General features: G+C 60.4%; 2 protein-coding genes across 3 annotated transcripts; both read left to right on the top strand.

Moving 5' to 3' along the window:
• Positions 1-733: 733 nt before the first annotated feature.
• On the top strand, positions 734-25,349 carry SEPTIN5 (septin 5). Of its 2 annotated transcripts, XM_038763259.1 has the most exons (12): positions 734-781; positions 1,011-1,021; positions 18,368-18,464; positions 18,826-18,912; positions 19,177-19,300; positions 19,428-19,562; positions 19,842-19,959; positions 20,044-20,145; positions 20,249-20,345; positions 20,513-20,648; positions 23,631-23,733; positions 23,860-25,349. In XM_038763259.1, the coding sequence occupies exons 1-12, from the start codon at positions 739-741 to the stop codon at positions 23,914-23,916; spliced, it is 1,110 nt and encodes a 369-aa protein (XP_038619187.1). In that variant the 5' UTR covers positions 734-738; the 3' UTR covers positions 23,917-25,349. The 2 variants fall into 2 exon arrangements, with proteins under 2 accessions (XP_038619187.1, XP_038619186.1); XM_038763258.1 differs by lacking the exons at positions 734-781; positions 1,011-1,021 and adding an exon at positions 13,431-13,537.
• On the top strand, positions 24,126-27,652 carry GP1BB (glycoprotein Ib platelet subunit beta). Its single transcript, XM_038762309.1, has 5 exons — positions 24,126-24,171; positions 24,543-24,905; positions 25,114-25,312; positions 26,402-26,404; positions 26,765-27,652. Exons 1-5 carry the CDS (start codon positions 24,126-24,128, stop codon positions 27,444-27,446), a joined length of 1,293 nt encoding a protein of 430 aa, XP_038618237.1. The 3' UTR covers positions 27,447-27,652.

The raw sequence follows: 27,652 nt of genomic DNA, 5'->3' as shown, positions 1-27,652 counted from the left end.
TGGGGCTGGGGCTGGGGATCTGGGGGTGTATATGGGGACCTCGGGGCTGGGGCTGCAGGTGTGACTTCGGGGGGGATGGGGCTGGGAATGGGTGGCGGGCTTGGGGGCGTGGATGGCCCCCCGGGGGATAGGTCTGGGGGGCTGGGGGCGCGAGTTTGGTCCCTTGGGAAGGGGCTACGGTGCGGGGGACGCCTCGGGGGATGGGGCTGGGGGCGTGGGTGTCCCCCCGAGGGATGGGGCTGGGGGCGTGGGTGTGGCACCGGGGGATGGGGCTGGGGGCGCGGGCGTCACCCCTGGGATGGGGTCGCGGGCGTCGCCCCTGGGGATGGGTCTGGGGGCGCGGGTGACGCCTCGGGGGCTGGGGCTGGGGGCGCGGGCGTCGCCCCTTGGTTGGGGGCGATGGTGTCACCCCGAGGGCTGGGGCTGGGGCTGGGGGCGCGGGTCGGGGCGCTGATTGGTCGGCGGGGCGGGGAGCGGCGCTGATTGGCGGGCGGGGCGGGGAGCGGAGCGCTGATTGGCGGGCGGGGCGGGGCGGGGCGGGGCGGGACGCGGGGGGGGGGGGGGGTGCAGGCGGTCTGGGCCCGCGCAGCATCTATCCATCCATCCATCTCTCTATCTGTCTCTCTGTCTCTACCTGCCCGCCCGCCCGCCTGCCCTCCTGCAGCCTTGGCTCCGGAGACTTCGGCTCCCGCTGGGCCCGGCCCCCGCCCCCCGCCCCCCGCGCCCCCCGGCCGCACCATGAGCACCAGCCTGAGGTTCAAGAGCAAAGCGGCGAACCCCGGTGAGCCCCCCGCCCCGGCCCCCTGGGCCCCTTCCCCCCGGCCCCGGCCCCGCCCGGGCCCGGCCAAGCCTCACCGGCTCCTGTCTCTCTCTCTCTCTCTCTCTCTCTCTCTTGCTCTCTCTCTCTCTGTCTCTGTCTTTCCCCCTCCCTCTCTCGCCCTCTGTCTCTCTCCCTTTCTCTCTTTGTTTCTGCCTCTGTGTCTCCATCGCCTCCGCTCCGTCACCGGCAGAAGAGAAGCAGGTAAGGTGGGGGCTGCCCCTTCCCCGTCCCCTCCCCCATCCCCTTTCCCATTCCCTTTTCCCTTCCCCCATCCCCTTTCCCATTCCCTTTTCCCTTCCCCCATCCCCCTTTCCCTCCCCCATTCCTTTCCCCATCCCCTTCCCCATCCTCTCTTCCCATCGTCTCTCCCCGTCCCCCTTTCCCTCCTCCCATTCCCTGTCCCCATCCCCCTTTCCCTCCCCCCATTCCCTGTCCCCATCCCCCTTTCCCTCCCCATCCCCTTTCCCCATCTCCTCTCCCCCCCATTCTCTCTCCCCATCCCCTTTTCACTCCCCATCCCCTTTCCCCATTCCCTCTCCCCATCCCCTCTCCCCATCCCCTCTCCCCATTCCCTCTCCCCATCCCCTCTCCTCATCCCCTCTCCCCATCCCCTCTCCTCATCCCCTCTCCCCATCCCCTCTCCCCATCCCCTCTCCCCATCCCCTCTCCCCACCCTTTTCCCCACCCCCCTTTCCCCACCCCCCTTTCCCCACCCCCCTTTCCCCATTCCCCTTTCCCCATTCCCCTTTCCCCATCCCCATCCCCTTTTCCCCTTTCCCCATCCCCTTTCCCTCCCCAGTCCCCTTTCCCCATCCCCTCTCCCCATCCCCTCTCCCCATCCCCTCTCCCCATCCCCTCTCCCCATCTCCTCTCCTCATCCCTTTCCCCATCTCCTTTCCCCATTCCCCTTTCCCCATCCCCTTGCCCTCCCCATTCCCCTTTCCCCATCCCCTTGCCCTCCCCATTCCCCTCTCCCCATCCCCTTCCCCCTTCCCCCCGGGGCGCTGGTAACCTGTCACCGCTCCGTGAAACCCGGCCGCCTCTCCTCTTCCTCCTCCTCCTCCTCCGTGATTGCCATGATGGGGGAGGGGAAGGGGCTTCGCCCGGCGTCGGGGTTTGGCCCGGGCTGGGGGCATTCCCGGGGCAGCAAGGGGTCACGCCAGGTCACCGGCTGGACGCCCACCGACCCCCGGCCGAGAGACCCTCCCTCCCCCAAGGATGCTGCGGCCTCCCCAGGGGACCCGTATGGGTGGGTGTGTGGGTGGGTGGGGGCTGCTTGGCTGGAAGCAGCATGGCCTTGGGGCTAGACTACGCGCCTGGGAGTCTGAAGGCCCTGGGTTCTAATCCCGGCTCCTCCACTTGTCTGCTGTGTGACCTTTGGCAAGTCACTTCACTTTTCTGAGCCTCAGTTCCCTCATCTGGAAAATGGGGATTAAGACTGTGAGCCCCCCGTGGGACAACCTGATCACCTTGTATCCCCCCCAGTGCTTAGAACAGTGCTTCACACATAGTAAGTGCTTAACAAATGCCATTATTATTATTATTATTATTATTGTTGTTATTAATTCTGGCTCCGCCACTTGTCTGCTGTGTGACCTCGGACAAGTCACTTCACTTCTCCAGGCCTCAGTTACCTCATCTGGAAAAAGGGGTTTGAAACTGTGAACCCTTCGTGGGACAGGGATTGGGTCCGCCCCAATTTGCTTTCATCCGTCTCAGTGCTTTGCACAGTGCCTGGCACATAGTAAGCGCTTAACGAATGCCATTATTATCCACAAATGGGGATTGAGACTGTGAGCCCTATGTGAGGAACTGTGGCCAACCCAATTTGCGTGTATCCATCCCAGCGCTTTGCACAGTGCCTGGCGCATAGTCAGCTCTTAACGAATACCATTATTATCCACAAATAGGGACTGAGACTGTGAGTCCTATGTGAGGAACTGTGGCCAACCCAATTTGCTTGTATCCATCCCAGCGCTTTGCACAGTGCCTGGCACATAGTAAGCGCTTACAAATACCATTATTATTATTATTATTGTTATTATTATTATTCACAAATGGGGATTGAGACTGTGAGCCCTCTGTGAGACAGCGACTGTGTCCAACTCAATTGGTTTGTATCCATTCCAGCGCTTTGCACAGTGCCTGGGACATAGTAAGCACTTACAAATACCACTGCTATTATTATTATTATTATTATTATTATTATTATTATTAACAAATGGGGATTGAGTCTGTGAGTCCTACGTGAGTCAGGGACTGTGTCCAACCCAATTGGCTTGTATCCATCCCAGCGCTTTGCACAGTGCTTGGCACATAGTAAGCGCTTACAAATACCATTATTATTATTATTATTATTCACAAACGGGGATTGAGACTGTGAGCCCTCTGTGAGACAGCGACTGTGTCCAACTCAATTGGCTTGTATCCATCCCAGCGCTTTGCACAGTGCCTGGCACATAGTAAGCGCTTACAAATACCACTGTTATTATTATTATTATTATTCACAAATGGGGATTGAGACTGTGAGCCCTTTGTGAGACAGTGACTGTGTCCAACCCAGTTGGCTTGTATCCATCCCAGCACTTACTACAATGCCTGGCACATAGCAAGCGCTTAACAAATACCATAATAGTAATTATTATTATTATAGGGTGGACCCCGGCCGCGAGTGGGCCTTGTCCTGGTCGTCTCTGGGCGCTCTCTTGGGGAGCTGGGAGATGATTTTGCCGCCGCCAGGGCTTTGCCCTCGATGAGTTTGTAGGCCGTGGGGAGGGCGATGTTTAAGTAGCCCCACATTGAAAGCTGGAGACCAGGGGAGCGGGCAGACCGACGGCCGGTAAGGCCAGGAGGTGGAGGCCCGCGACCACCTTCTTTCCCCCCTTTCCCTCCCTCCGGTAGTATCTTGGACCACAACTCGATGTGGCCCCCTGCTCAGTCTGGGGAAACGAGTTTGACTGCAGTGGAAAGGATTGAGGTTAGACTCTAGGGCGGGGTGACGCAGGAACGCCCTCCGGGTGGGGTGCCGCCCTCTCTGTTGGGATTAAAATCAGGGTGGGAGGGGGCACACCCCTAGGGCCCGCCCCTCCCGTGCCAAATGGACCAGGCCAGGTCCAGAAACTTGTGGGCTCAGCTAATAATAAAATAATAATGATGGCATTTCTTAAGCGCTTACTATGTGCCAAGCACTATTCTAAGCGCTGGGGAGGTTACAAGGTGATCAAGTTGTCCCACGGTGGGGGGCTCACGGTCTTAATCTCCATTTTACAGATGAAGTAACTGAGGCACAGATAAATCAAGTGATACGCCCAAAGTCACACAGCCAACAATGGGCGGAGTAGGGATTTGAACCCATGACCTCTGACTCCAAAGCCCGGGCTCTTCCCACTGAGCTACGCTGCTTCTCTGGTGCCGGCCCCCTCCGTGGATGGGGAAGGGGGACAGGGGTCGGCTGGCCTGGCGACAGAAATGTGGGACCCGATTTCTAATACTGCCACCTTGCCCGACTGGATGGCTGGTGCCTCGGTTTCCCCATCTGCGGCTCCGGCCGGGGAAGAAAGGTCAAGGCCGTGCCTCTTTTTATGGGGTGGGGGGAGGAAACCGGGGGAGGGTGGGGAGCTGGAAGAGCATGGCTTAGTGGAAAGAGCTTGGGAGTCAAAGGATATGGGTTCTAATCCTGCCTCCGCCACTTGTCAGCTGTGTGACTTTGGGCAAGTCACTTCTCTGTGCCTCAGTTCCCTCATCTGTAAAATGGGGATAAAGACTGGGAGCCCCACGTGGGACACCCTGATGACCTGGCATCTACCCCAGTGCTTAGAACAGTGCTTGGCACATAGGAAGCGCTTAACAAATACCTTAATTAGTCTTCTTATTAGGGATGCTTTGGGGCAGGAGTGCTACTCCCCCCTCTTCCCCCTTTCCGTGTGAAAGGCCGCTGTTACCGCCTGGGCAGCTGCAGGAGGAACCCAGACAGTACCAGGAGCCCCCCACCCCCCCAGCGTCGTCGAGATCACAGATGGTCTCTGAGCGCCGCCAACCGCGCCCGCCCTGGGCCCTGTCAAAGGAGGGATTGTGCGGCATGGGCACAGAGGGGCGATGGGGGTCTGGACTGGAAGGCGGTGCCCACCCCCTCCCACCACCCACTTTTCCACTAGGTCTCAGCAGGCCCCGCTCCGGGAGTCCAGGGGACCTGTCGGGTTATTAATAATAATGACAGGAGTAATGTAATAATGACACGAGAAGCAGCGTGGCTCAGTGGAAAGAGCAAGGGCTTTGGAGTCAGAGGTCGTGGGTTCAAATCCCGGCTCCGCCAACTGTCAGCTATGTGACTACGGGCAAGTCACCTCACTTCTCTAGGCCTCAGTTCCCTCATCTGTAAAATGGGGATTAAAGACTGTGAGCCCCTGGTGGGACAAGCTGATCACCTTGTAGCCTCCACAGAACTTAGAACAGTGCTTTGCCCATTGTAAGCACTTAATATATGCCATCATTATTATTATTATTAATGATAATAATGGTGTTTGTTAAGCGCTTACTATGTGCTGAGCACTGTTTTAAGCGCTGGGGGAGATACAATGTAATCAGGTGGTCCCATGTAGGGCTCACAGTCTTAATCCCCATTGTAGGTTGAGAACTGATTAGACATGGTTTGGGGGTCTGGGACCCTCGGCTCTCTCCCTGAGGCACGGAAAGCCCCTTTCCTTGGTGCTGGGTTGGGGGTAGGAAGTGTGGGGAGGGGGCTGAAGTGGACCCCCCCCCCCAACCTTTCACCCAAGCCCCTCCGGGTCACCGTCCGAGACAGAGCCGGGGCCTGATGACGACGGTCCGGTTCGGCCTCCCCCGGGAGAAAGAAGCCCCTCAAGACTGGAGGCTCGTTGTGGGCAGGGCACGTGTCTCCTAACTTTGCTGTATTGTCCCAAGCGCTTCATACAGTGTCCTTCAGGGAGTAGGCGCCCAGTAAGTACGCTTGATGAGAGGAGGCAGAGGGAGTGCGGTGGACGGACCCGGGTTCTCGTCCCAGCCTCGGCCCGCTGTGTGAGCTCGGACAAGTCACTGCCTCCCTGGGCCTTAGTTTCCTCGTCTGTAAAATGAGCAAGACCATCCCTTAGAGAAGCAGCCTGGTGCAGTGCATAGAACACGGGCCCGGGAATCAGAAGGTCTTGAGTTCCAGTCCTGTCATCGCCACTTGTGTGCTGTGTGATCTTGGGCGAGTCATTTCACTTGTCTGGGCCTCAGTTACCTCATCTGCAAAATGGGGATTGAGACTTTGAGCTCCGCGTGGGACAGGGACTGCGTTCAACCCGATTGGCTTGTATCTACTCCAGCGCTCAGTACAGTGCCTGGCACATGGTAAGCGCTTAACAAATACCATAATTGTTGTTATTATTACTACCCCTAGCCCTGTGTGCCTCGTGGGGCTGGGGGCATCAATCCGTCGACAAGTCTGTTAACTCACTTTATGGCCTACTGGCGATGGACCGGTGGCGACCCCGACCCTCGCGGGAACCAGAGCGGAGGGCGGCCGTCTGCTTGGGGAGGGATCGGGGTGTCCGGGGGCTTAGGCTGGAGGGACCCCGTCTTGCCCGGTGGGTCGCAGCTAACTCTGGCCGGACTCTGTGCGGCCCGTGCGGATCAGAGTTTCCTGACGGCTAAGGGAGAGCGGTCGAAGCCGGTCAGGTGGGGGGCTGGCTCCTGGAAGTGGGGGTCTTTCCCTCCCCCCTGCCCAGGACCAGGCTGCCCCTTAGGGATCCTCTTCTGTGGCCAGGAGTCGGGGGTCGAGGGCTGCCCGTCCACCTGCTGGATTCTGCCTTTGCCCTGCCGGAGGGAGCGCCGAGGGGTGTGGGCCGGCCCAGGCCTGACTCCTTGGGGTGGGTGTGGGGGCAGTGACATGACCCCTCTCTCCCAAAAAAACAAACCCCTCCGCCTCTTGCCGGATCAGGATTCGCTGCTCAGCTCGGCCTGAGCCCAGGTTTCAGGCTGCTGTTCCTGGAGGAGACCCTTCCCCTTCCCCTCCTCTCTTTTCGTCTTCTCCCTCTCTCCTCTTCCCCTTTCTTCCTCTTCCTCCCTCTCCCAACTCCTTTTCCCTCTCCATCTGCCCTTCCCCTCTCTCTTCCCTTTTCATCCTTCCCGTCTCCCCTTCCCCTCCTCCCTCTTCTTCTTCTTCCTCCTTCCTTTTATTCCCCCCCCCCCCCCCGCCCAACTCCTTTTCCCTCTCCCTCTGCCCTTCCCTGGTCTCTTCCCTTTTCATCCTCCCAGTCTCCCCTTCCCCTCCTCCCTCTTCTTCTTCTCCCTCCTTCCTTTTATTCCTCTCCCCCAACTCCTTTTCCTTCTCCCTCTGCCCTTCCCCTCTCTCTTCCCTTTTCATCCTCCCCTTCTCCCCTTCCCCTCCTTCCTCTTCTTCTTCTTCTCCCTCCTTCCTTTTATTCCTCTCCCCTTCCCCTCCCGCCCCCCTCATTTTTCTCCTTTTCCTCCTCCCATCCTCTCTCTTTCTCCCTCCGCCCTGTTCCTTGGCTCCCCACCCCCGGCCTTCAGGTGGGAGCTTGTCCCCGGACATTGATTCCCCCACCTCGGGTCCGGTCACGGTCACTCGTGGTCACTCGGGCTCGACGTGATCCTTGGCCTGAATCCCCTCCCTCTCAATTGGGTGGGCCCAAGCCCAGTCCGGCCCGGTTGGAAGTGCCCCAGTGGTTCGAAACCTGTTGGTTTGGGGTCGTCTAGATGGGGCAGGGGGGTGGGAGGTGGGGAGAAGAGCGTCGGGGTACCAGCCTGCCGACCCTCCCCACTGACCCTCCCCACTGACCCTCCCCACTGGTCCACCCCACCCTTTCACGCGGGGGTGGCGCCCCCTGGTGCGGGAATCCGGTACTGAAGCGGGGCCGGCTCGGGTCGTCGTCCCATCCTTAACCTGCGGGCCCAGGGGTCAGGGGGTCGAGGGGCAGAGTGGGGCTCGGCCTCACCCCATCTTCAGGCAGGAAACGGAGGCCCAGAGATGGGAGTGAGCTGTGACAGGTGGAGTGGGGGCTTCCTGGCTGCTCCCCTCCCTCTCAGGACACTGGCTGCTGATGTGGGGGGACGGTCGGAGTGACTCCCCCTGGGCAGTGGGGGTTGATGAGTGGCCGGGCCCTCCATCCATTTTCTAACCCCCACCCCAGGCCCCCAACTCCCAGTCCGGCCCCGTTGGGCCCCACAGGCCGGGCGGTGGGCCTGTCCCAGGAGAGGACCAGCCGGGACCAGGATGCTGGCGGAGGGGGGTGATTCTCAGGTTCCCCACACCCCAACATCCACACTGCGGGCAGGACCCCCACCCCCACCGCTGCGGGGGTAACCCTGGGCTCAGGGACCCCAATTCTTCCCTCCCAGATTGGGGCCAAAGGAGGACTCTGCCGTCTCCCCCAGGAGATCCCGCTCCCCCTACCCCAACAGGAACCTCCATCTGAGCGGAGGGGGGAGTTTTGAAGGGGTCCCCTGCCCCCGACAATGCGCCCTGCAGCTTCCCTCTCCTTCCCCCCCAAAACCTGGCTTGCCCACCCGGTCCCCGCCCCCGCCCATCTGACCTGGGTGGAAGGTTAGACCGAGACTGGCCCGGGGGACCCCCAGGCTCCAGTGTCCGGCCCGGTAGGAGGTGGGAGGCCAGCCGGCCGGCTTCCTTCTGGGAGGGCCGCATCCCTCGCTACTGGACTTCAGTTGTCCTCGCTCATCTCCCCGGCCCCCTTGCGCGGAGGAGGGTGCCGGGGGTGGGATCCGCCACTGTCCATCATCGTCCCGGCCTCCGTGCCACCGGCGCCTGGCAACCGTCTCCTAGCAACCAGCGGGGCCGTGGGAGGAGGGGACCAGCTGGGCCCTGGGACAGTCGGCGAGGGCGGGGACCAGCTGTGCGGGACCTGCGGGCCGGGCCGAGGGGCTGCCCAGGGCCTGGGGCCCCAATCCCGAAGCCCGCCCCTGGCTCGGGGGTCCTTCCTAGGCCTGGGAGCATCTCTCACAGACCCCCCAGCCCCGCCGGCTCTGCCCCCTCGCCCACCACAGAGTCCAGGCCTCGGGTCACCCCGGCTCTGAGAAGCGGCGTGGCTCAGTGGAAAGAGCCCGGGATTGGGAGTCAGAGGTCATGGGTTCTAATCCCTGCTCTGCCGCTTGTCAGCTGTGTGACCTTGGGCAAGTCATTTCACTTCTCTGTGCCTCATTCCCCTCATCTGCAGAGAAGCAGTGTGGCTCAGTGGATAGAGTATGGGCTTTGGAGTCAGTGGTCATGTGTTCAAATGCCGGCTCCGCCAATTGTCAGCTGTGTGACTTTGGGCAAGTCACTTAACTTCTCTGTGCCTCAGTTCCCTCATCTGTAAAATGGGGATTGATTGTGAGCCCCCCGTGGGACAACCTGATCACCTTGTAACCTCCCCCAGTGCTTAGAACAGTGCTTTGCACATAGTAAATGCATAATAAATGCCATCATTATTATTATTGTTATTAAAATGGGGAAGAAGACTGTGAGCCCCACGTGGGACCACCTGATCACCTTGTATCTACCCCAGTGCTTAAAACAGTGCTTGGCGCATAGTAAGCGCTTAACATATACCAACATTATTATTATGAAGTGCTCCTACCTCCGCCACTTGTCTGCTGTGTGACCTTGGGCAAGTCACTTCACTTCTCTGTGCCTAAGTTACCTCATCTGTAAAATGGGGATTCAAAATGTGAGCCCCACGTGGGACAACCTGCTTATCCTGTACCCACCCCAGTGCTGTATGTTGGCAACATACAGACCGTCTCTGTATGTTGCCAACTTGTACTTCCCAAGTGCTTAGTACAGTGCTCTGCACACAGTAAGAGCTCAATAAATACGATTGAATGAATGAATGCTTAGAACAGTGCTTAGAACAGTGCTCCCCCTCTCCATCCCCCCCGCCTTACCTCCTTCCCCTCCCCACAGCACCTGTATATATGATATATGTTTGTACGTATTTATTACTCTATTTTACTTGTACATATTTATTCTATTTATTTTATTTTGTTAATATGTTTTGTTTTGCCGTCTGTCTCCCCCTTCTAGACAGTGAGCCCGCTGTTGGGTAGGGACCGTCTCTATATGTTGCCAACTTGGACTTAATATGTTTTATTTTGTCATCTGTCTCCCCCTTCTAGACAGTGAGCCCGCTGTTGGGTAGGGACCGTCTCTATACGTTGCCAACTTGGACTTCCCAAGTGCTTAGTACAGTGCCCTGCACACAGTAAGCGCTCAATAAATACGATTGAATGAATGAATGAATGTTGCCAACTTGTACTTCCCAAGTGCTTAGAACAGTGCTCTGCACACCGTAAGCGCTCAATAAATACGATTGAATGAATGAATGAAAGCTTGGCACATCGTAAGCGCTTAACAAATACCATAATAATAATCATTATTGTTATTAATTATCAAATACCACCTCCCACCCCCCGTCCTGGGCCTTACCAGTTTGGGGTGGTGGGTGGCGCGTCCAGTAATCCCGGGGTGGGGTTGGGATGGGGAACCCTCCCTCCTCATCCTCGCGGGCTTGGGGGTCGGAGGTCATGGGTTCTAATCCTCTCTCCTCCTCTCCCCCTCCCCATCCTCCCCGCCCCCCAGCACCTGTGTATATGTTTGTACAGATTAATTACTCTATTTTACTTGTACAGATTTACTATTCTATTCATTTTATTTTGTTAATATGTTTTGTTTTGTTGTCTGTCTCCCCCTTCTAGACTGTGAGCCCGCTGTTGGGTAGGGACCGTCTCTAGATGTTGCCAACTTGTACTTCCCAAGCGCTTAGTACAGAGCTCTGCACACAGTAAGCGCTCAATAAATACGATTGAAGGAATGAATGATCCCGGACCCGCCGCTTGTCAGCCGTGTGACCTCGGGCAAGTCACTTCCCTGGGCCTCAGTTCTCTCCTCTGTAAAATGGGGATGAAGACTGTGAGCCCCACAGGGGACAACCTGATCATTTTGTATCCCCCCCCCCCCACACACACACCAGGTGCTTAGAACAGTGCTTCGCACCTAGTAAGCGCTCAACAAATGCCATTGTTATTATTATTAGTGGAGGGGCAGGCCGATGGGGTAATAATAATAATGGCATTTGTTAAGCGCTTACTATGTGCAAAGCACTGTAGTGCTTTGGGCTGTGTGTTGGGGGGGTGCGCTTAGAACAGTGCTTCGCACATCAGCGTGGCTCAGTGGAAAGAGCCCGGGCTTTGGAGTCAGAGGTCATGGGTTCAAATCCCGGCTCCGCCAATTGTCAGCTGTGTGACTTTGGGCAAGTCACTTAACCTCTCTGTGCCTCCGTTCCCTCGTCTGTGAAATGGGGATTAAGACTGTGAGCCCACCGTGGGACACCCTGATTACCTTGTAACCTCCCCAGCGCTTAGAACAGTGCTTTGCACATAGTAAGTGCTTAATAAATGCCATTATTATCATTATTATTTGGAGTCAGAGGTCACGGGTTTAAATCCTGACTCCGGCAACTGTCAGCTGTGTGACTTTGGACGAGTCACTTAACTTCTCTGGGCCTGTTACCTCATCTGTAAAATGGGGATTAAGACTGTGAGCCTCCCGTGGGACACCGTGATCACCTTGTCACCTCCCCAGTGCTTAGAACAGTGCCTTGCACATAGTAAGCACTTAATAAATTCCATTATTAATATTATTATTATTTGGAGGCAGAAGTCATGGGTTCAAATTCCGGCTCTGCCGACTGTCAGCTGTGTGACTTTGGGCAAGTCACTTCATTTCTCTGGGCCTCAGTTCCCTCATCTGTAAAATGGGGATTAAAGCCTGTGAGCCCCCCGTGGGACCACCTTATCACCTTGTAACCTTCCCAGTGCTTAGAACAGTGCTTTGCACATAGTAAGTGCTTAATACATGCCATTATTATTATTATTATTATTATTTGGAGTCAGAGATCATGGGTTCAAATCCTGGCTCTGCCAACTGTCAGCTGTGTGACTTTGAGTCATTTAACTTCTCTGGGCCTGTTATCTGTAAATTGGGATTAAGACTGTCAGCCCCCTGTGGGACAACGTGATTACCTTGTAGCCTCCCCAGCGCTCAGAACAGTGTTTTGCACATAGTAAGAGCTTATTATTATTTGGAGTCAGAGGTCATGGGTTCAAATTCCGGTTCCGCCAACTGTCAGCTTTGTGACTTTGGGAGAGTCACCTCACTTCAGTGCTTAGAACAGTGCTCAGCGCTTAGAACAGTGCTTTGCACTAGTAAATGCTTAATAAATGCCATTATTATTATTATTATTATTGTTATTATTGTTATTTTTCTCTGGGCCTCAGTTCCCTCATCTGGAAAATGGGGGTGAAGCCTGTGAGCCTCCCGTGGGACACCGTGATTACCTTGTCACCTCCCCAGCGCTTAGAACAGTGTTTTGCACATTGTAAGCGCTTATTATTATTTGGAGTCAGGGGTCATGGGTTCAAATTCTGGTGCCGCCAACTGTCAGCTGTGTGTCTTTGGGCGAGTCACTTCACTTCAGCTCTTAGAACAGTGCTTTGCACATAGTAAGTGCTTAATAAATGCCATTATCATCATTATTATTATTATTCTCTGGGCCTCAGTTCCCTCATCTGGAAAATGGGGGTGAAGCCTGTGAGCCCCCCGGGGGACCACCTGATCACCTTGTCACCTCCCCAGTGCTTAGAATAGTGCCTTGTGCATAGTAAGCACTTAATAAATGCCATTATTATTATTATTTGGAGGCAGAAGTCATGGGTTCAAATCCTGGCTCTGCCGACTGTCAGCTGTGTGACTTTGGGCGAGTCCCTTCACTTCTCTGGGCCTCAGTTCCCTCATCTGGAAAATGGGGGTGAAGCCCGTGAGCCCCCCCGGGGGACCACCTGGTCACCTTGTCAGCTCCCCAGCGCTTAGAACAGTGCTTTGCACATAGTAAGTGCTTAATACATGCCATCATTATTATTATTATTATTTGGAGTCAGAGGTCATGGGTTCAAATTCCGGCGCCGCCAACTGTCAGCTGTGTGTCTTTGGGCGAGTCACTTCACTTCAGCGCTTAGAACAGTGCTTTGCCCATAGTAAGTGCTTAATAAATGCCATTATCATGATTATCCTCTGGGCCTCAGTTCCCTCATCTGGAAAATGGGGGTGAAGCCCGTGAGCCCCCCCCCCGGGGGGCCACCTGGTCACCTTGTCAGCTCCCCAGCGCTTAGAACAGGGCTTTGCACAGAGTAAGCGCTTAACATAGTAAGCGCTTCTAGACTGTGAGCCCGCCGTCGGGTAGGGACCGTCTCTGTATGTTGCCACCTTGGAGTTCCCAAGCGCTTAGTCCAGTGCTCTGCACACAGGAAGCGCTCAATAAATACGATTGATTGATGGATGGATGGATTGACAGGTACCATCTTCATTAGTGGTAGTGGAGGAAGCGCTTAACAAAGAGCATCGTTGTTGTCTTTCTGGTGGAGGGGCCTCCCTCCCTTCCCGTCGGCGGGGCCGGGGCGGCCCCCGTGGCGTGTCCCCGCCCCCGGGGGTGGGGGGCTCGGCCCGGTTGGCGGGGTAGGATGGCTCTGAGCGTCGGGAGCCCCGGAGGGCGGCCGGGGGGGCCGGGGGGCCCCGGGGGGCTCGGCGGCCACCCCAGTGCCGGCCCCAGCCCCAGCGCCATGGACTCGCTGGGGCTCCAGGACCGGCTGGTGGAGCAGCTGCTGTCGCCCAGGGCCCAGGCCCAGCGCCGCCTCCCCAGGCACAAGGTAGCCGGACGGCTGGGGGGTGGGCCGCACTGCTAACCGGAGCCCCCCCCCCCTCCCCTTAGACGCCCCCCAAACCGCGCCCCGCAGACGGCCCGCGCAGGAATGGGGGGCGGTGGGGTTGCCCACCCTCAGGACAGGCCGACACACACCGTGGGCCCGGCCGCCTTGGGGGTGGGCGTGGGGGCCCCCAGCATTCTGAGTCTCCATAGGAGGGGTGGTGGGAGCCCCCTCTGCTCTGGGCCTGGGGGTGGGCGGCAAGACCCCCGGCACTCTGAGTGTGGGGGCGGGCGGTGGGGGTCCCAGAGCTGTGGGGACGGGTGGCGGGGCCCCCAGCATTCTGAGTCTCTATAGGAGGGGTGGTGGGAGTCCCCTCTGCTTCGGGCCTGGGTGTCAAGACCCCCGGCACTCTGAGTGTAGGTTTGGGCGGCAGGGGTCCCAGAGCTGTGGGGGTGGGCGGCGGGGCCCCCAGCATTCTGAGTCTACATAGGAGGGGTAGTGGGAGTCCCCTCTGCTTTGGGCCGGGGGGTGGGTGGCAAGACCCCCGGCACTCTGAGTGTGGGAGTGGATGGCGGGGGTCCCAGAGCTGTGGGGGTGGGCGGTGGGGCCCCCAGCATTCTGAGTCTCTATAGGAGGGGTGGTGGGAGCCCCCCTGCTCTGGGCCTAGGGGTGGGCATCAAGACCCCTGGCACTCTGAGTGTGGGAGTGGGCAGCGGGGGTCCCAGTGCCCTGGCTGTGGGGATGGGTGGCGGGGCCCCCAGCATTCTGAGTCCCTGTAGGAGGGCTGGTGGGAGCCCCCTTTTCTTTGGGCCTGAGCGTGGGCGTCAAGACCCCCCGGCACTGTGAGTGTGGGGGTGGGCGGCAGGGGTCTCAGTGCTGTGGGGGTGGGCGGCGGGGCCCCTAGCATTCTGAGCCTCTAGGAGGGGTGGTGGGAGTCCCCTCTGCTTTGGGCCTGGGGGTGGGTGGCAAGACCCCCGGCACTCTGAGTGTGGGAGTGGATGGCGGGGGTCCCAGTGCCCTGGCTGTGGGGACGGGCGGTGGGGGTCCCAGAGCTGTGGGGGTGGGTGGTGGGGCCCCCAGCATTCTGAGTCTGTATAGGAGGGGTGGTGGGAGCCCCCTCTGATCTGGGCCTGGGGGTGGGCGTCAAGACCCCCGGCATTCTGAGTGTGGGGGTGGGCGGCAGGGGTCTCAGAGCTGTGGGGGTGGGCGGCGGGGCCCCCAGCATTCTGAGTCTACATAGGAGGGGTGGTGGGAGTCCCCTCTGCTTTGGGCCTGGGCGTGGGTGGCAAGACCCCCGGCACTCTGAGTGTGGGGGTGGGCAGCGGGGGTCCCAGAGCTGTGGGGGTGGGCGGTGGGGCCCCCAGCATTCTGAGTCTACATAGGAGGGGTGGTGGGAGTCCCCTCTGCTTTGGGCCTGGGCGTGGGTGGCAAGACCCCCGGCACTCTGAGTGTGGGGGTGGGCAGCGGGGGTCCCAGAGCTGTGGGGGTAGGCGGTGGGGCCCCCAGCATTCTGAGTCTCTATAGGAGGGGTAGTGGGAGTCCCCTCTGCTTTGGGCCTGGGGGTGGGTGGCAAGACCCCCAGCACTCCAAGTGTGGGAGTGGATGGCGGGGGTCCCAGTGCCCTGGCTGTGGGGATGGGCGGCGGGGTTCCCAGAGCTGTGGGGGTTGGCGGTGGGGCCCCCAGCATTCTGAGTCTCTATAGGAAGGGTGGTGGGAGTCTCCTCTGCTCTGGGCCTCGGGGTGGGCGTCAAGACACCTGGCACTCCGAGTGTAGGGGTGGGTTGTGGGGGTCCCAGTGCCCTGGTTGTGGGGGTGGGCGGCAGGGCCCCCAGCATTCTGAGTCTCTGTAGGAGGGGTGGTGGGAGCCCTCTCTGCTCTGGGCCTGGGGGTGGGCATCAAGGCCCCTGGCACTCTGAGTGTGGGGGTGGCTGGCGGGGGTCTCAGAGCTGTGGGGGTGGGCGGCGGGGCCCCCAGCATTCTGAATCTCTATAGGAGGGGTGGTGGGAGTCCCCTCTGCTTTGGGCCTGGGGGTGGGTGGCAAGAACCCTAGCACTCTGAGTGTGGGGGTGGGTGGCGGGGGTCCCAGTGCCCTGGCTTTGGGGGTGGGCAGCAGGGCCCCCAGCATTCTGAGTCTCTATAGGATGGGTGGTGGGAGTCTCCTCTGCTCTGGGCCTGGGGGTGAGTGTCAAGGCCCCCAGCACTCTGAGTGTGGGGGTGGGTGGCGGTGGTCCCAGTGCCTTGGCTGTGTGGGAGGGCGGCAGGGCCCCCAGCATTCTGAGTCTCTATAGGAGGGGTGGTGGGAGTCTCCTCTGCTCTGGGCCTGGGGGTGAGTGTCAAGGCCCCCAGCACTCTGAGTGTGGGGGTGGGTGGCGGTGGTCCCAGTGCCTTGGCTGTGTGGGAGGGCGGCAGGGCCCCCAGTATTCTGAGTCTCTATAGGAGGGGTAGTGGGAGCCCCCTTTGCTCTGGGCCTGAGGGTGGGCATCAAGACCCCCAGCACTCTGAGTGTAGGGGTGGGCAGCGAGGTCCCAGTACCCTGGCTGTGGGGACGGGCACCGGGGGTCCCAGAGCTGTGGGGGTGGGTGGCGGGGCCCCCGGCATTCTGAGTCTATATTGGTGGGGTGGTGGGAGCCCCCTCTGCTCTGGGCCTGGGGGTGGGCATAAAGACCCCCAGCACTCTGAGTGTGGGGGTGGGTGGCGGGGGTCCCAGTGCCCTGGCTGTGTGGGAGGGCGGCAGGGCCCCCGGTATTCTGAGTCCATATAGGAGGGGTGGTGAGAGTCCCCTCTGCTCTGGGCCTGGGGGTGGGCTTCAAGGCCCCCAGCACTCTGAGTGTGGGAGTGGATGGCGGGGGTCCCAGTGCCCTGGCTGTGGGGACGGGCGCCGGGGGTCCCAGAGCTGTGGGGGTGGGCGGCGGGGCCCCCCTCATTCTGAGTCTATATCAGTGGGGTGGTGGGAACCTCCTCTGCTCTGGGCCTGGGGGGTGGGCATCAAGACCCCCAGCACTCTGAGTGTGGGGGTGGGTGGCGGGGCCCTCAGCATTTTGGATGTATAGGACGGGTGGTCAGAGCCCATATGCTTCTGGGTGTGGGAGTGGGCGGCAGGGCCCCCAGCGCTATGGTGTTGGGCAGCAGAGCCCCCTGCGCTCTGGGTCGGGGGTGGGTGTCAAGACCCCCGGCACTCTGGGTGTATTTATTAAATCATATTTATTGAGCGCTAACTGTGTGCAGAGCACTGTGCTAAGCGCTTGGGAGGGGTGGCGGGAGCCCCCGCTGTTCTGGGCCTGGGGGTGGGCGACTAGTCCCTGGCACTCTGGATGTGGGGGTGGGCGGTGGGGCCCTCAGCGTTCTGGGTGTGTGGGAAGGGTGGCGACAGCCCTCATCCCTCTGGTCCTGGGGGTGGATGGCAGGGTGGGTGGGTTTGGGAAGGGTGGCAGCAACCCCCCATTCCTCTGGACCTGGGTGTCGGCAGCAAGACCCCCCAGTACTCCGAGTGTGGGGGCGGGTGGCGGGGCCTCCAGTGTTGTAAGGGTTGGGGTAGAGAAGGGGCATCGCTATTTGGGCCCCCTGGGGCCAGGGTCAGGTCAGCCATCAGCCCAGAGCTGAGGGGAAGGGGAGGTCTTCCTGTAGGAGATGAGAGCTCCCTTCCCGGGGGTCGGCGGCTCCCCTCCTCAGGCCCCCCTGCCCTCCCCAGCTGGGGCACGTGGCCCTTTTCTGGGAAGATTGGGCCCCCTCCCCGGGGGAGTCTAGCTGTTGGGGACCCAGAAGAGGTCCCAGGGGATGGAAAGGTTCACAAGCCCGAAAGTAGCAACAGCACTGGGGTCCCCCGCAAACACACACCCGCCCCCTCCCAAATATAGTCTGACACCCATCCCCTCTGCAGGTGGTCAGGAAGACGGGAAGAACGTTCCCAAGTGCCCAGCACAGTGCTTCGCTTACAGTAGTAATAATAATAATAATAATGGCATTTATTAGGCCTTACTATGTGCAGAGCACGGTTCTAAGCGCTGGGGAGGTTACAGGGTGATCAGGTTGTCCCACGGGGGGCTCACAGTCTTCATCCCCATTTTACAGATGAGGGAACTGAGGTACAGAAGGCACCCAACCGAGCACTCTGCGCCCAGAAATCGGGCGGAAGTAGCAGGAGGGATTCTGATGGGCTGAGGAAGGGGAAATACTGGCCGGTGCTCCCCAGGGAGGGATGGGGGGGTCTTCACCCCAGGTTTTGCTGAAGGAAGAGGAGACCCTGCCTATCCTGGCTAGGCGCCTTGACCCTGTACAGGGGCAGGGGATTGGACCGCGTGACCCCTAGGGGTCCCTCCCTGTTTGGGAATTCTGGGATCACAGCAACAGGTGGTGGTTCCAACTGTTGAGCGCTGTGCCTTGCTCAGCCCCGGACCCTCTCCCTATCCCCCCACCAACTCCTGTCACATTTTAAGGGACTGGGGCTGGGCCTTACCGGATGGGGGTGGGATATGATTTGCCTTGGCAGAGGAGCCAGGGCTGTGTTTCTTTTTGTGGGGTAGGTCTGGAGGTGGGTTCTGGTGGCCAAGGAGCTAGGGTGGGTGTTTTTTTTGTGGGGGAAGAGGGACATCTGGATGGGAGCTCCGGTGGCAGAGAGCCAGGACTGAGAGAGCTGAGAGAAAGGGAGGGAGGGGAGGGAGAGGGATCCATCTTGTGCCAGGAAGGAGCCCGGTGGGGCCCTCCGCCTTAGGGGTCCCGGCCCCCTACAGAAGCCTCCTGGCCAGGGGTGGTGGGCACACAGGGACCCGCGGTCCCCCAGGGGGCCACGGCCTGGCCCGGCCCGGCGAGACCTCCCCTCTGGCCCCGCTCCCACAGGACCATGAGAAACAGTATGTGGGTTTTGCCACCCTGCCCAACCAAGTCCACCGCAAGTCCGTCAAGAAGGGTTTTGACTTCACCCTCATGGTGGCAGGTGAGTCATCGCTCCCCCCGCTATTCCCTCCTTCCTCCCCCTCCGATCTCTTTGGCAGCCGGCCCCTTCCCCATCTCTCCTCGGGCCTCTCCCCCAGCCCACCCCCTCCAGCCTACTTCCCTGGCCTGTCCCCCAACCCCTCTCCCCATCTGTTCATCCACCGGTTCCTCCCTGGGGCCGACCGCAGCTGGCTACAGCTCAGGACAGCTACGCAACTCACCCCGCACCGTGTCTCCCCTTCTGATCTCTGCTGGTCCCCAGCGGGAGGTGAGGGCGGAGGCTGGACCAGCTGGGGCCCGCTGCCCGTGTCCCCGTCGGGGACCCCACGGCCCGCCCCTCACCTCCCGGCTTGTGCGGACAGGGGAGTCGGGCCTGGGAAAATCCACGCTGGTCACCAGCCTCTTCCTCACGGACCTGTACAAGGACAGGAAGCTCCTCAACGCAGAGGGTGAGTGGCCGGCGGTGACCAGCACCCGGGGACCGGTCTGGGAAATGGACACCTCACCCTGCCCTCTGTGGCAAACGGGTCCTGGAGCCGAGCGGTGGCGGGTGGTGGGGGGAGGCCTCTCAAGGCTGCATCCTGAACCAGACCTGGGCCCTGAGCCCAAACCCCAAACCCCCAGCCATGGCACTGCCCTTGATGGGGAAGGGGAGACCTACCCCTCCGCGGTGGGGCCCACCTCATTCCGCCCTCCCCCTGCCCGGGCCTCAGAACGAATCAACCAGACTGTGGAGATTGTGAAACACACGGTGGACATCGAGGAGAAGGGCGTCAAACTGAAGCTGACCATCGTGGACACCCCGGGGTTTGGCGATGCTGTGAACAACACGGAGTGGTGAGGGGGCTGGGACTGGGGGGGGTTGGCTCCGCAGCTCACGTCCCGGGGCTCACCTCCTCGGGGGCGGGTGGGGTGTCCGAGGACCCACCCCCAGCCCTGATGGACGCCCCGCTCTCGACTGCAGCTGGAGGCCCGTCACAGACTACGTGGACCAGCAGTTCGAACAATACTTTCGGGACGAGAGCGGCCTGAACCGGAAGAACATCCAGGACAACCGCGTGCACTGCTGCCTCTACTTCATCTCGCCCTTCGGCCACGGGTGAGCCCACCGGCCCCAGGCCCCCCATGCTGGGGATGACCGCAGCCACCCAGCCTGGCTCAGGACCGGTGTGGGGGTGGGACGGAGGGAGATCTGGTGCGATCAGAGAGGACGCAGTCCCTGTCCCACGCGGCCTAGGACGGAGGGAGACCCAGGAGCCCATCCCCATTTCATGGATGAGGAAACAGGCCCGGAGACAGGGTTGGGCCTAGGAGCTGGATGTCCTGATCACGGCCCGGCCAGCCCTTAGGGCCTCACCCTCCTCCGTCCGCCACCCAGGCTGCGGCCCGTGGACGTGGAGTTCATGAAGGCCCTGCACGAGAAGGTGAACATCGTGCCGCTCATTGCCAAGGCGGACTGCCTCGTCCCCAGCGAGATCCGGAAGCTGAAAGAGCGGGTCAGGCCCCGGGGGCCGGGGGGCGGCGGGCGGGGCCCGGGGCGGGCCGGAGCGGAGCTGACCCGGCTGTTCCCGCTGCCGCAGGTCCGGGAGGAGATCGACAAATTCGGCATCAAGGTGTACCAGTTCCCGGAGTGCGACTCGGACGAGGACGAGGATTTCAAGCAGCAGGACAGAGAGTTGAAGGTAGTGGCCGGCCGAGGGGGGCCCCGTGCCTCAGCCCAACCCCCGGGGCCCCCTCTCCCCCCGCCGTTCTCCTCGTCTCACCCCTCGCGCCTGCGGCCCGCAGGAGAGTGCCCCCTTCGCCGTCATCGGCAGCAACACGGTGGTCGAGGCCAAGGGTCAGAGGGTGCGAGGCCGGCTTTATCCCTGGGGGATTGTGGAAGGTGAGTCTCCCCATCCCCACCCACCGACCTGTCCCCTCGGTCGCCCCCTGAGCCCCCCCGCCCCAACCTGTCCTCCCGCCCTCCCCGTCCCCTGGCCGCCCCCCGTCCGTCCCCCCGTTCCGACCGGGCCCCGGGCCCGGGCCGGACCCCTGACCCCCTGCCCGCAGTGGAGAACCAGGCGCACTGCGACTTTGTGAAGCTGCGTAACATGCTGATCCGGACGCACATGCACGATCTGAAGGACGTGACCTGCGACGTGCACTACGAGAACTACCGGGCACACTGCATTCAGCAGATGGCCAGGTGCGCGGGGGCCGGCCCAGGCCCCGGGGACTATTGGGTGGCCGGGTCGGTCCGCCAATCGTATTGATCGAGCGTCTACTAGAGCCCCGGACTAAGCGCTTGGGAGAGTGTCGCTTGGTGGAAAGAGCCCGGGCTTTGGAGTCAGAGGTCATGGGTTCGAATCCCGGCTCTGCCACCTGTCAGCTGGGTGACTTTGTGCAAGTGTGTGTCTCAGTTCCCTCATCTGGAAAATGGGGACTAAGACTGTGAGCCCCACGTGGGACAACCTGATCACCTTATATCTACTCCAGCGCTTAGAACAGTGCTTGGCACATAGTAAGCGCTTAACAAATACCAACATGATTATTATGAAGTGCTCCCGCCTCCGCCACTTGTCTGCTTTGTGACCTTTGGCAAGTCACTTCACGTCTCTGGGCCTCAGTTACCTCATCTATAAAATGGGGACTAAGACTGTAAAATGGGGACAACCTGATCACCTTGTATCTACCCCAGCGCTTAGAACAGTGCTTTGCACATAGTAAGCGCTTAACACATACGATAATAATAATAATGGCATTTATTAAGCGCTTACTATGTGCAAAGCACTGTTCTAAGCGCTGGGAAGGTTACAAGGTGATCAGGTTGTCCCACTGGGGGCTCACAGTCTTCATCCCCATTTTACAGATGAGGGAACTGAGGCCCAGAGAAGTGAAGTGACTCACCCAAAGTCACACAGCTGACAAGTGGCAGAGCCGGGATTTGAACCCATGACCTCTGACTCCAAAGCCCGGGCTCTTTCCACTGAGCCACGCTGCTTCACTATTATCTCGTTATTAGTATTATTACTATTACAATAGAACAATAAACAGGCATATTCCCTACCCACAATGAGCCTAGTGTCTAGAAGGGGAGACAGGCATTAATGCAAATAAATGAATTACATGAGTGCTGTGGGGTTGGGAAAGGGGTCTTGTGGGTGCGTGTGTGTACATGCATGTGTGGTGTGGTGTCTACATGCATTTTGAGGCTTGTGCGTACGTGTGTGCAAGCGTGTGCAGCCTGACCCAGTGGGTAGAGCATGGATCTGAAAGAAGGACGTGGATTCTAATCCTGGCTCCGCCACTTGCCAACTGAGTGACCCTGGGCGAGTCACTTCACTTCTCTGTGCCTCGGTTCCCTCATCTGTAAAATGGGAATTAAGACTGCGAACCCCATTTGGGACGTGGATGGTGTTCCCCTGATTTGCTTGTATCCACCTGGCATGTGATGATCCTTCCCGTCTCACAAGCCCGCAAACTTGGTGTCATCCTCGACTCCGCTCTCTCATTCACCCCTCACATCCAAGCTGTCACCAAAACCTGCCGGTCTCAGCTCTGCAACATTGCCAAGATCCGCCCTTTCCTCTCCATCCATACCGCTACCCTGCTCGTTCAAGCTCTCATCCTATCCCATCTGGACTACTGCATCAGCCTTCTCTCTGATCTCCTGTCCCCGTGTCTCTCCCCACTTCAATCCATACTTCATGCTGCTGCCCGGATTGTCTTTGTCCAGAAATACTCTGGGAATGTTACTCCCCTCCTCAAAAATCTCCAGTGGCAACCAATCAATCTGCACATCAGGCAGAAACTCCTCACCCTGGGCTTCAAGGCTGTCCATCACCTTGCCCCCTCCTACCTCACCTCCCTTCTCTCCTTCTACTGCCCAGCCCGCACCCTCCGCTCCTCTGCCGCTAATCTCCTCACCGTACCTCGTTCTCGCCTGTCCCGCCATTGACCCCCGGGCCACGCCATCCCCCGGGCCTGGAATGCCCTCCCTCTGCCCATCCACCAAGCTCGCTCTCTTCCTCCCTTCAAGGCCCTACTGAGAGCTCACCTCCTCCAGGAGGCCTTCCCACACTCAGCCCCTTCCTTCCTCTCCCCCTCGTCCCCCTCTCCATCCCCCCCATCTTACCTCCTTCCCTTCCCCACAGCACCTGGATATATGGATATATGTTTGTACATATTTATTACTCTATTTATTTTACTTGTACATATCTATTCTATTTATTTTATTTTGTTAGTCTGGTTTTGTTCTCCGTCTCCCCCTTTTAGACTGTGAGCCCACTGTTGGGTAGGGACTGTCTCTATATGTTGCCAACTTGTACTTCCCAAGTGCTTAGTACAGTGCTCTGCACACAGTAAGCGCTCAATAAATACGATTGATTGATTGATTGATAAGAATTATGATTATCATTATTATTTGTTAAGTGCTTACTATGTGCCAAGCACTGTTCTAAGCACTGGGGTAGATACAGGGTAATCAGGTTCTCCCTTGTGAGGCTCACAGTTTTAATTGCCATTTTACAGATGAGGTAACTGAGGCACCGAGAATAATAATAATAATAATGGCATTTGTTAAGCGCTTACTATGTGCAAAGCACTGTTCTAAGCGCTGGGGAGGTTACAAGGTGATCAAGTTGTCCCATGGGGGGCTCACAGTTTTAATCGCCATTTTACAGATGAGGTAACTGAGGCACAGAGAATAATAATAATAATGGCATTTATTAAGCGCTTACTATGTGTAAATCACTGTTCTAAGCGCTGGGGAGGTTACATGGTGATCAGGTTGTCCCACGGGGGGCTCACAGTCTTAATCCCCATTTTACAGGTGAGGTAACTGAGGCACAGAGAATAATAATAATAATAATGGCATTTATTAAGCGCTGACTATGTGCAAAGCACTGTTCCAAGCGCTGGGGAGGTTACAGGGTGATCAAGTTGTCCCACGGGGGGCTCACAGTTTTAATCGCCACTTTACAGTTGAGGTAACTGAGGCACAGAGAAGTGAAGTGACATGCAAGATCACCCAGCAGACAAGTGGCGGAGCCGGGATTAGAACCCACAACCTCTGACTCCAAAGCCCCTGCTCTTTCCACTAAGCCCCGCTGCTCCTCTCAAGTAAGCACTTAATCGATACCGCAATTTTGATTATTATCACTATTAACTGACCCTTCCGTCCCCTCAGCAAACTGACCCAGGATAACAGGATCGAGAGCCCCATCCCCCTCCTCCCGCTGCCGACGCCCGACGCCGAGACGGAGAAGCTCATCAAGATGAAGGACGAGGAGGTGAGGGCCCGCTGTGCGCCGCCCCCCGACTCCCCTCCACCCCCCGGGGGGTCCGCGCGGCCTCGAGCAGGGGGCTTGCCCCCCAGGGCGGGGGTCTATTTCTGACGGCTGCCCTCGTGCCCCCAGCTGCGGCGGATGCAGGAGATGCTGCAGAAGATGAAGCAGCAGATGCAGGACCAGTGAGAACTGGCCTCTCCCGACCCCGGCCCGGCCCCGAGGGGGCCCGCTGGGCGGGGGGCTGCCGGCGGGCACCTCCCCCTGACCCTAATTTATTCTCCCGAGGCTACGGGTCGGCTGGCGGGCTTCCTCCCCACGGGTGGCGGACGTTTCTGCGGGGCTTGACCCCTCCTCACAGAACACCAGTCCCCCACAGCCCCCTTCCGCTAGAGCTCATGGGACCTCGGAGCCCACCCGCCCACCCCACTCCCGGGCCGGGAGGTACTGCTAGGTGGACTTGTGCCCCTTCTTCGCCCCCCACCCGTTTCCAGCCCCCAGAGACCGGGTGCTGCCTGCAGATAGCGGCGCTGGCTTCCCGCTCCTTCCGGTCCCGGGCCCCTTTGGGAGCGGGAGGACGTTTCCCTCCCGGCCCCCTCTCCACCCCCCTGCCCCTCCAGGGTCTCTGAGGGGCTTGGGGGACAGGGGAAGGGAGATGCTCCGTGCCTGTCTACCCACATCAGATGGGACCCCAAAGCTGAGGCTGACTCCTCTCCCAGCCCGGCATCCAGATTGTCCCCAAGCCAGGGTGTCCCCCTCTCCAGCCCATGTCATCTCCTCCGGACCCAACGCTCACGCTTCGGCCCCTCTCCCAGCACGGATCCGTTGCCGAGGACCGAGGTTGGGCCGAGGGGCCGGGCTGGACGTCCTCCGCGCCCCCCACATCCACACACGCCCAACACGCAAATCCCTCCCTCGGACGAGGCGACCAGAGCCGTCGGCCCCCGACGGCTCCAGGCGGGCACAGTGCCCGCACGGGGCACGACCCGGCGGCCACCCTGAGTTTCAAACTCCTGTTGGACCCCCCTCCCTGCCCACCACCATGCCCTACCACACAGACACGGGCCGCCACATATGTAGACAGGCCCCACCGATTCACGCGCTCCGTGCCGTACGGTTGACGAGCCATCAGCGGCACACGGGCCTACCCGTGCCGGCCAGCGGACACACGCGGCTCAGTGAGACGTCTGCACGCCCGACGTAGACCCGGAACCCGGGCTCCTCCGGTCCCTCCTCCTCGCATGCACATCGCGGACCCCTCACCCCCCTAACTCCCGCGCGCACTCGTGGCTCTCTCTCTACAGGGTCTCTGGGGTGGGACGCCCGCTCCACCCCTCCCAGCCCCTCTCCCTGGGACACTCTTCCTCCCTGCTGTCACTGCCGCAGCCCTCCCCGGGCCCCTCTGCATGCCTCCTCCCCGTGTCGCCCCCATTTTCCTGGCTGGGGCGGCATCCCCGCCTTGGAAACGATTCCAAGTCGTAGCCGAGGATGTGCCCCACCTCGGGATGAGGTCCCGCCTGGGACTCTGGTCAGTGCGGTCCCCGCCTGGGGGATTCTTGTTGTCAGTCATGTCCGACGATACCCGGTGAGGCCTCGTTAACGATAATTATAACTGTAACGATCAACGGCAGTAGTGATGATATTGACCCCGCCGCCACCGGGACGGGATTGGCCGCGGGGTGTGGGGACGCCTGGGTCTCGCTCGCTCTTGGGGAGAGGGGAAGAGGAGGGAGGGTCGTGGCAGGAGTCAGGAAACCGTGGTGTCCCGGGCTGGGCCTGACTGCTATCAGCCCCGGCCGTGGGCGTCCGTCCGTTCCTCCATCTGTCAATCTGAGGCCCGGGTGCGTGACCCAGGGTTGGGGGTTGGGATGGTCGGGGGTGACCGCCCATCGCCCCCCCGCCCCCCCAACCCCACCTGAAAACTGGCAATGGGCCTTGAGGAGTCTTGGGCAGTGATTCTCCCCATCTCCTGCAGCCCTCTCGCCCTGCTCACCTTGGGCTGTTAAGAGGACTGGGCCTTGTGGGGGGTGCTGGGCTTGCCCACACCCGTGTCTAGTCAGTGGTCCCAGAGGTGGGGGAGGAGACCGGGGGTGGGGGGCGGGGCCCTGCACGAGTTTCCCCTTATCTCCCTCCCCAACCCAACCAGCCTCACAAGCCAGCTGCCCGCGAGCCAGTCTCAACATGGGCTCCAGTGAGTCTGCCCAAATTTGGGCCTGGGGGTTAGGGGTGGTGACTGGCGGCTGGGTGAGGGTGGGAGCTGGCGTCTGGGGGTGGTCTGGGGGGGTTAGGCTGGGGACCAAGAGGCAGGGACTGGGGTGTGGGGTCAGAAATGGAGGTCGGGAGAGATGGGGGCCGGGGGTCAGGCACTGGGGTGGGGGCTGCGAGCCAGGAGGCAGAGAGCGGAGTTGGGGCGGGGGCTGAACTGGAGTCCGGGAATTGGGGGCTTGGGTGAGGGGGCGGCTGGGCTGAGGGCTGGAGTCGGGAGGCAGGGACTGGGGTGAGTTTGGGTACGGCACCGAACGAGCCAGGGGATGGTCTTGGGGTCAACTTAGTCAGTCCCCTGCCCCAGTCTGAACTCAAGTCCACAACCCAGGGAGCCTCATCCCTATTCATCCTGCGGCTTACTCTGTCACTCCCTCCACACTCCCTGTCACCCCCAAACCCTCCCTCTCAGGAGGTACAGTTCTAACCTGGATCCACCTGTTGTTCCGTCAGCCAGTTTCAGCCCCTCTGCCCTAGGGCAGTTGGCCTGAAGGCCGGGCCCTGACCCAATCAGGACCCCCTCCTCGCCCCTGTGACCCCCTACCTTCCCTCCCCACCTCCCCACGGCGGAACCCCAGTGCGTAGGTCCGAGGCCAGCCTGGAGACAGGGGGCTAGATGACATGATCCTCGGGCTGCCGAGGAAGTTAAAACCTAGTGTTACCCCAGAACCCGCGTCTAGGTGCTGGCAGGGTCTCGTCCGCCTCCTCTCCCGATTTGGGGGCAGAGTGGGGTGGGGGGAGACTGAGGCACGGGGCGCCTAGCCTCCCCCCACCCCTCTCCCTGGGCCCCGTGGCCGCACGGCCCCCGCTCACGCCTGCCCGTTTCAGGGCCGCGGACCCCGGCGTCCCGGGCCCTGGGCCCGCTGCTGCTGGCCTGCTGGGCGCTGCTCCCGGCCGGGCTCTCCGCCTGCCCCGCCCGCTGCCGCTGTGCGGGCACCATCGTGGACTGCGGCCGGCTGGGGCTGACCGCGGACCTGCTGCCCGCCGCCTTCCCGCCGGCCACCACGGAGATCGTGCTGTCGGCCAACAACCTGTCGGCCGTGCCCGAGGGGCTGTTCGACGGGCTGACGGCCCTGCGCGCCGTCCACTTGGCCGGGAACCCCTGGCGCTGCGACTGCGACGTCCTCTACCTGCGGGCCTGGCTGCGTTGGCAGCAGCAGCGCGACTCTTACCGCGAGCTGCGCTGCGCCTCGCCCCCCGGCCTGCGCGGCCGCCTCCTGGCCTACCTGTCGGAGGACGAGCTGTTCTCGTCGTGCCAGGCCTGGTACTGCCGCTGGGCACTGGGCGCGCAGCTCTGCCTCCTGATCTTCCTGCTGCTGCAGGCCCTGCTGCTGCTGCTCGTCATCCTAAGGCTGCGCCGCTTCCAGGCCGTGGCGCGGGAGGCCCGCCGTACCGCCCAGGAGCTGCTGCAGACCGTGCCGCTCGTGCCCTTGGAGCCTGACGCCCCCTCCACCTAGCCCCGGCCTCAGACCGGATGGACTGGACAGTCGGGACCCCCCCAACCATCCCCCCCAGCCCAGGACCCTGCTGCCCAACCTGCACTCCGCCCAGCCCCGTCCCCTTTGGCCAAGTGGATGTGGGCGAACCCCTCTCACTCCTCTCCCCGGGCCCGGTCTCCCCACCCCCTCACCCACAGGTCGGCTGAATGGTCATCCGCACCCCT

Source organism: Tachyglossus aculeatus, chromosome 21 (genome assembly GCF_015852505.1).
Source record: "Tachyglossus aculeatus isolate mTacAcu1 chromosome 21, mTacAcu1.pri, whole genome shotgun sequence".
NCBI classification, from domain to species: Eukaryota; Metazoa; Chordata; class Mammalia; order Monotremata; family Tachyglossidae; genus Tachyglossus; species Tachyglossus aculeatus.
The sequence above is the reverse complement of the archived record's forward strand: the minus strand, read 5'-3'. Positions and strand labels throughout refer to the sequence as shown.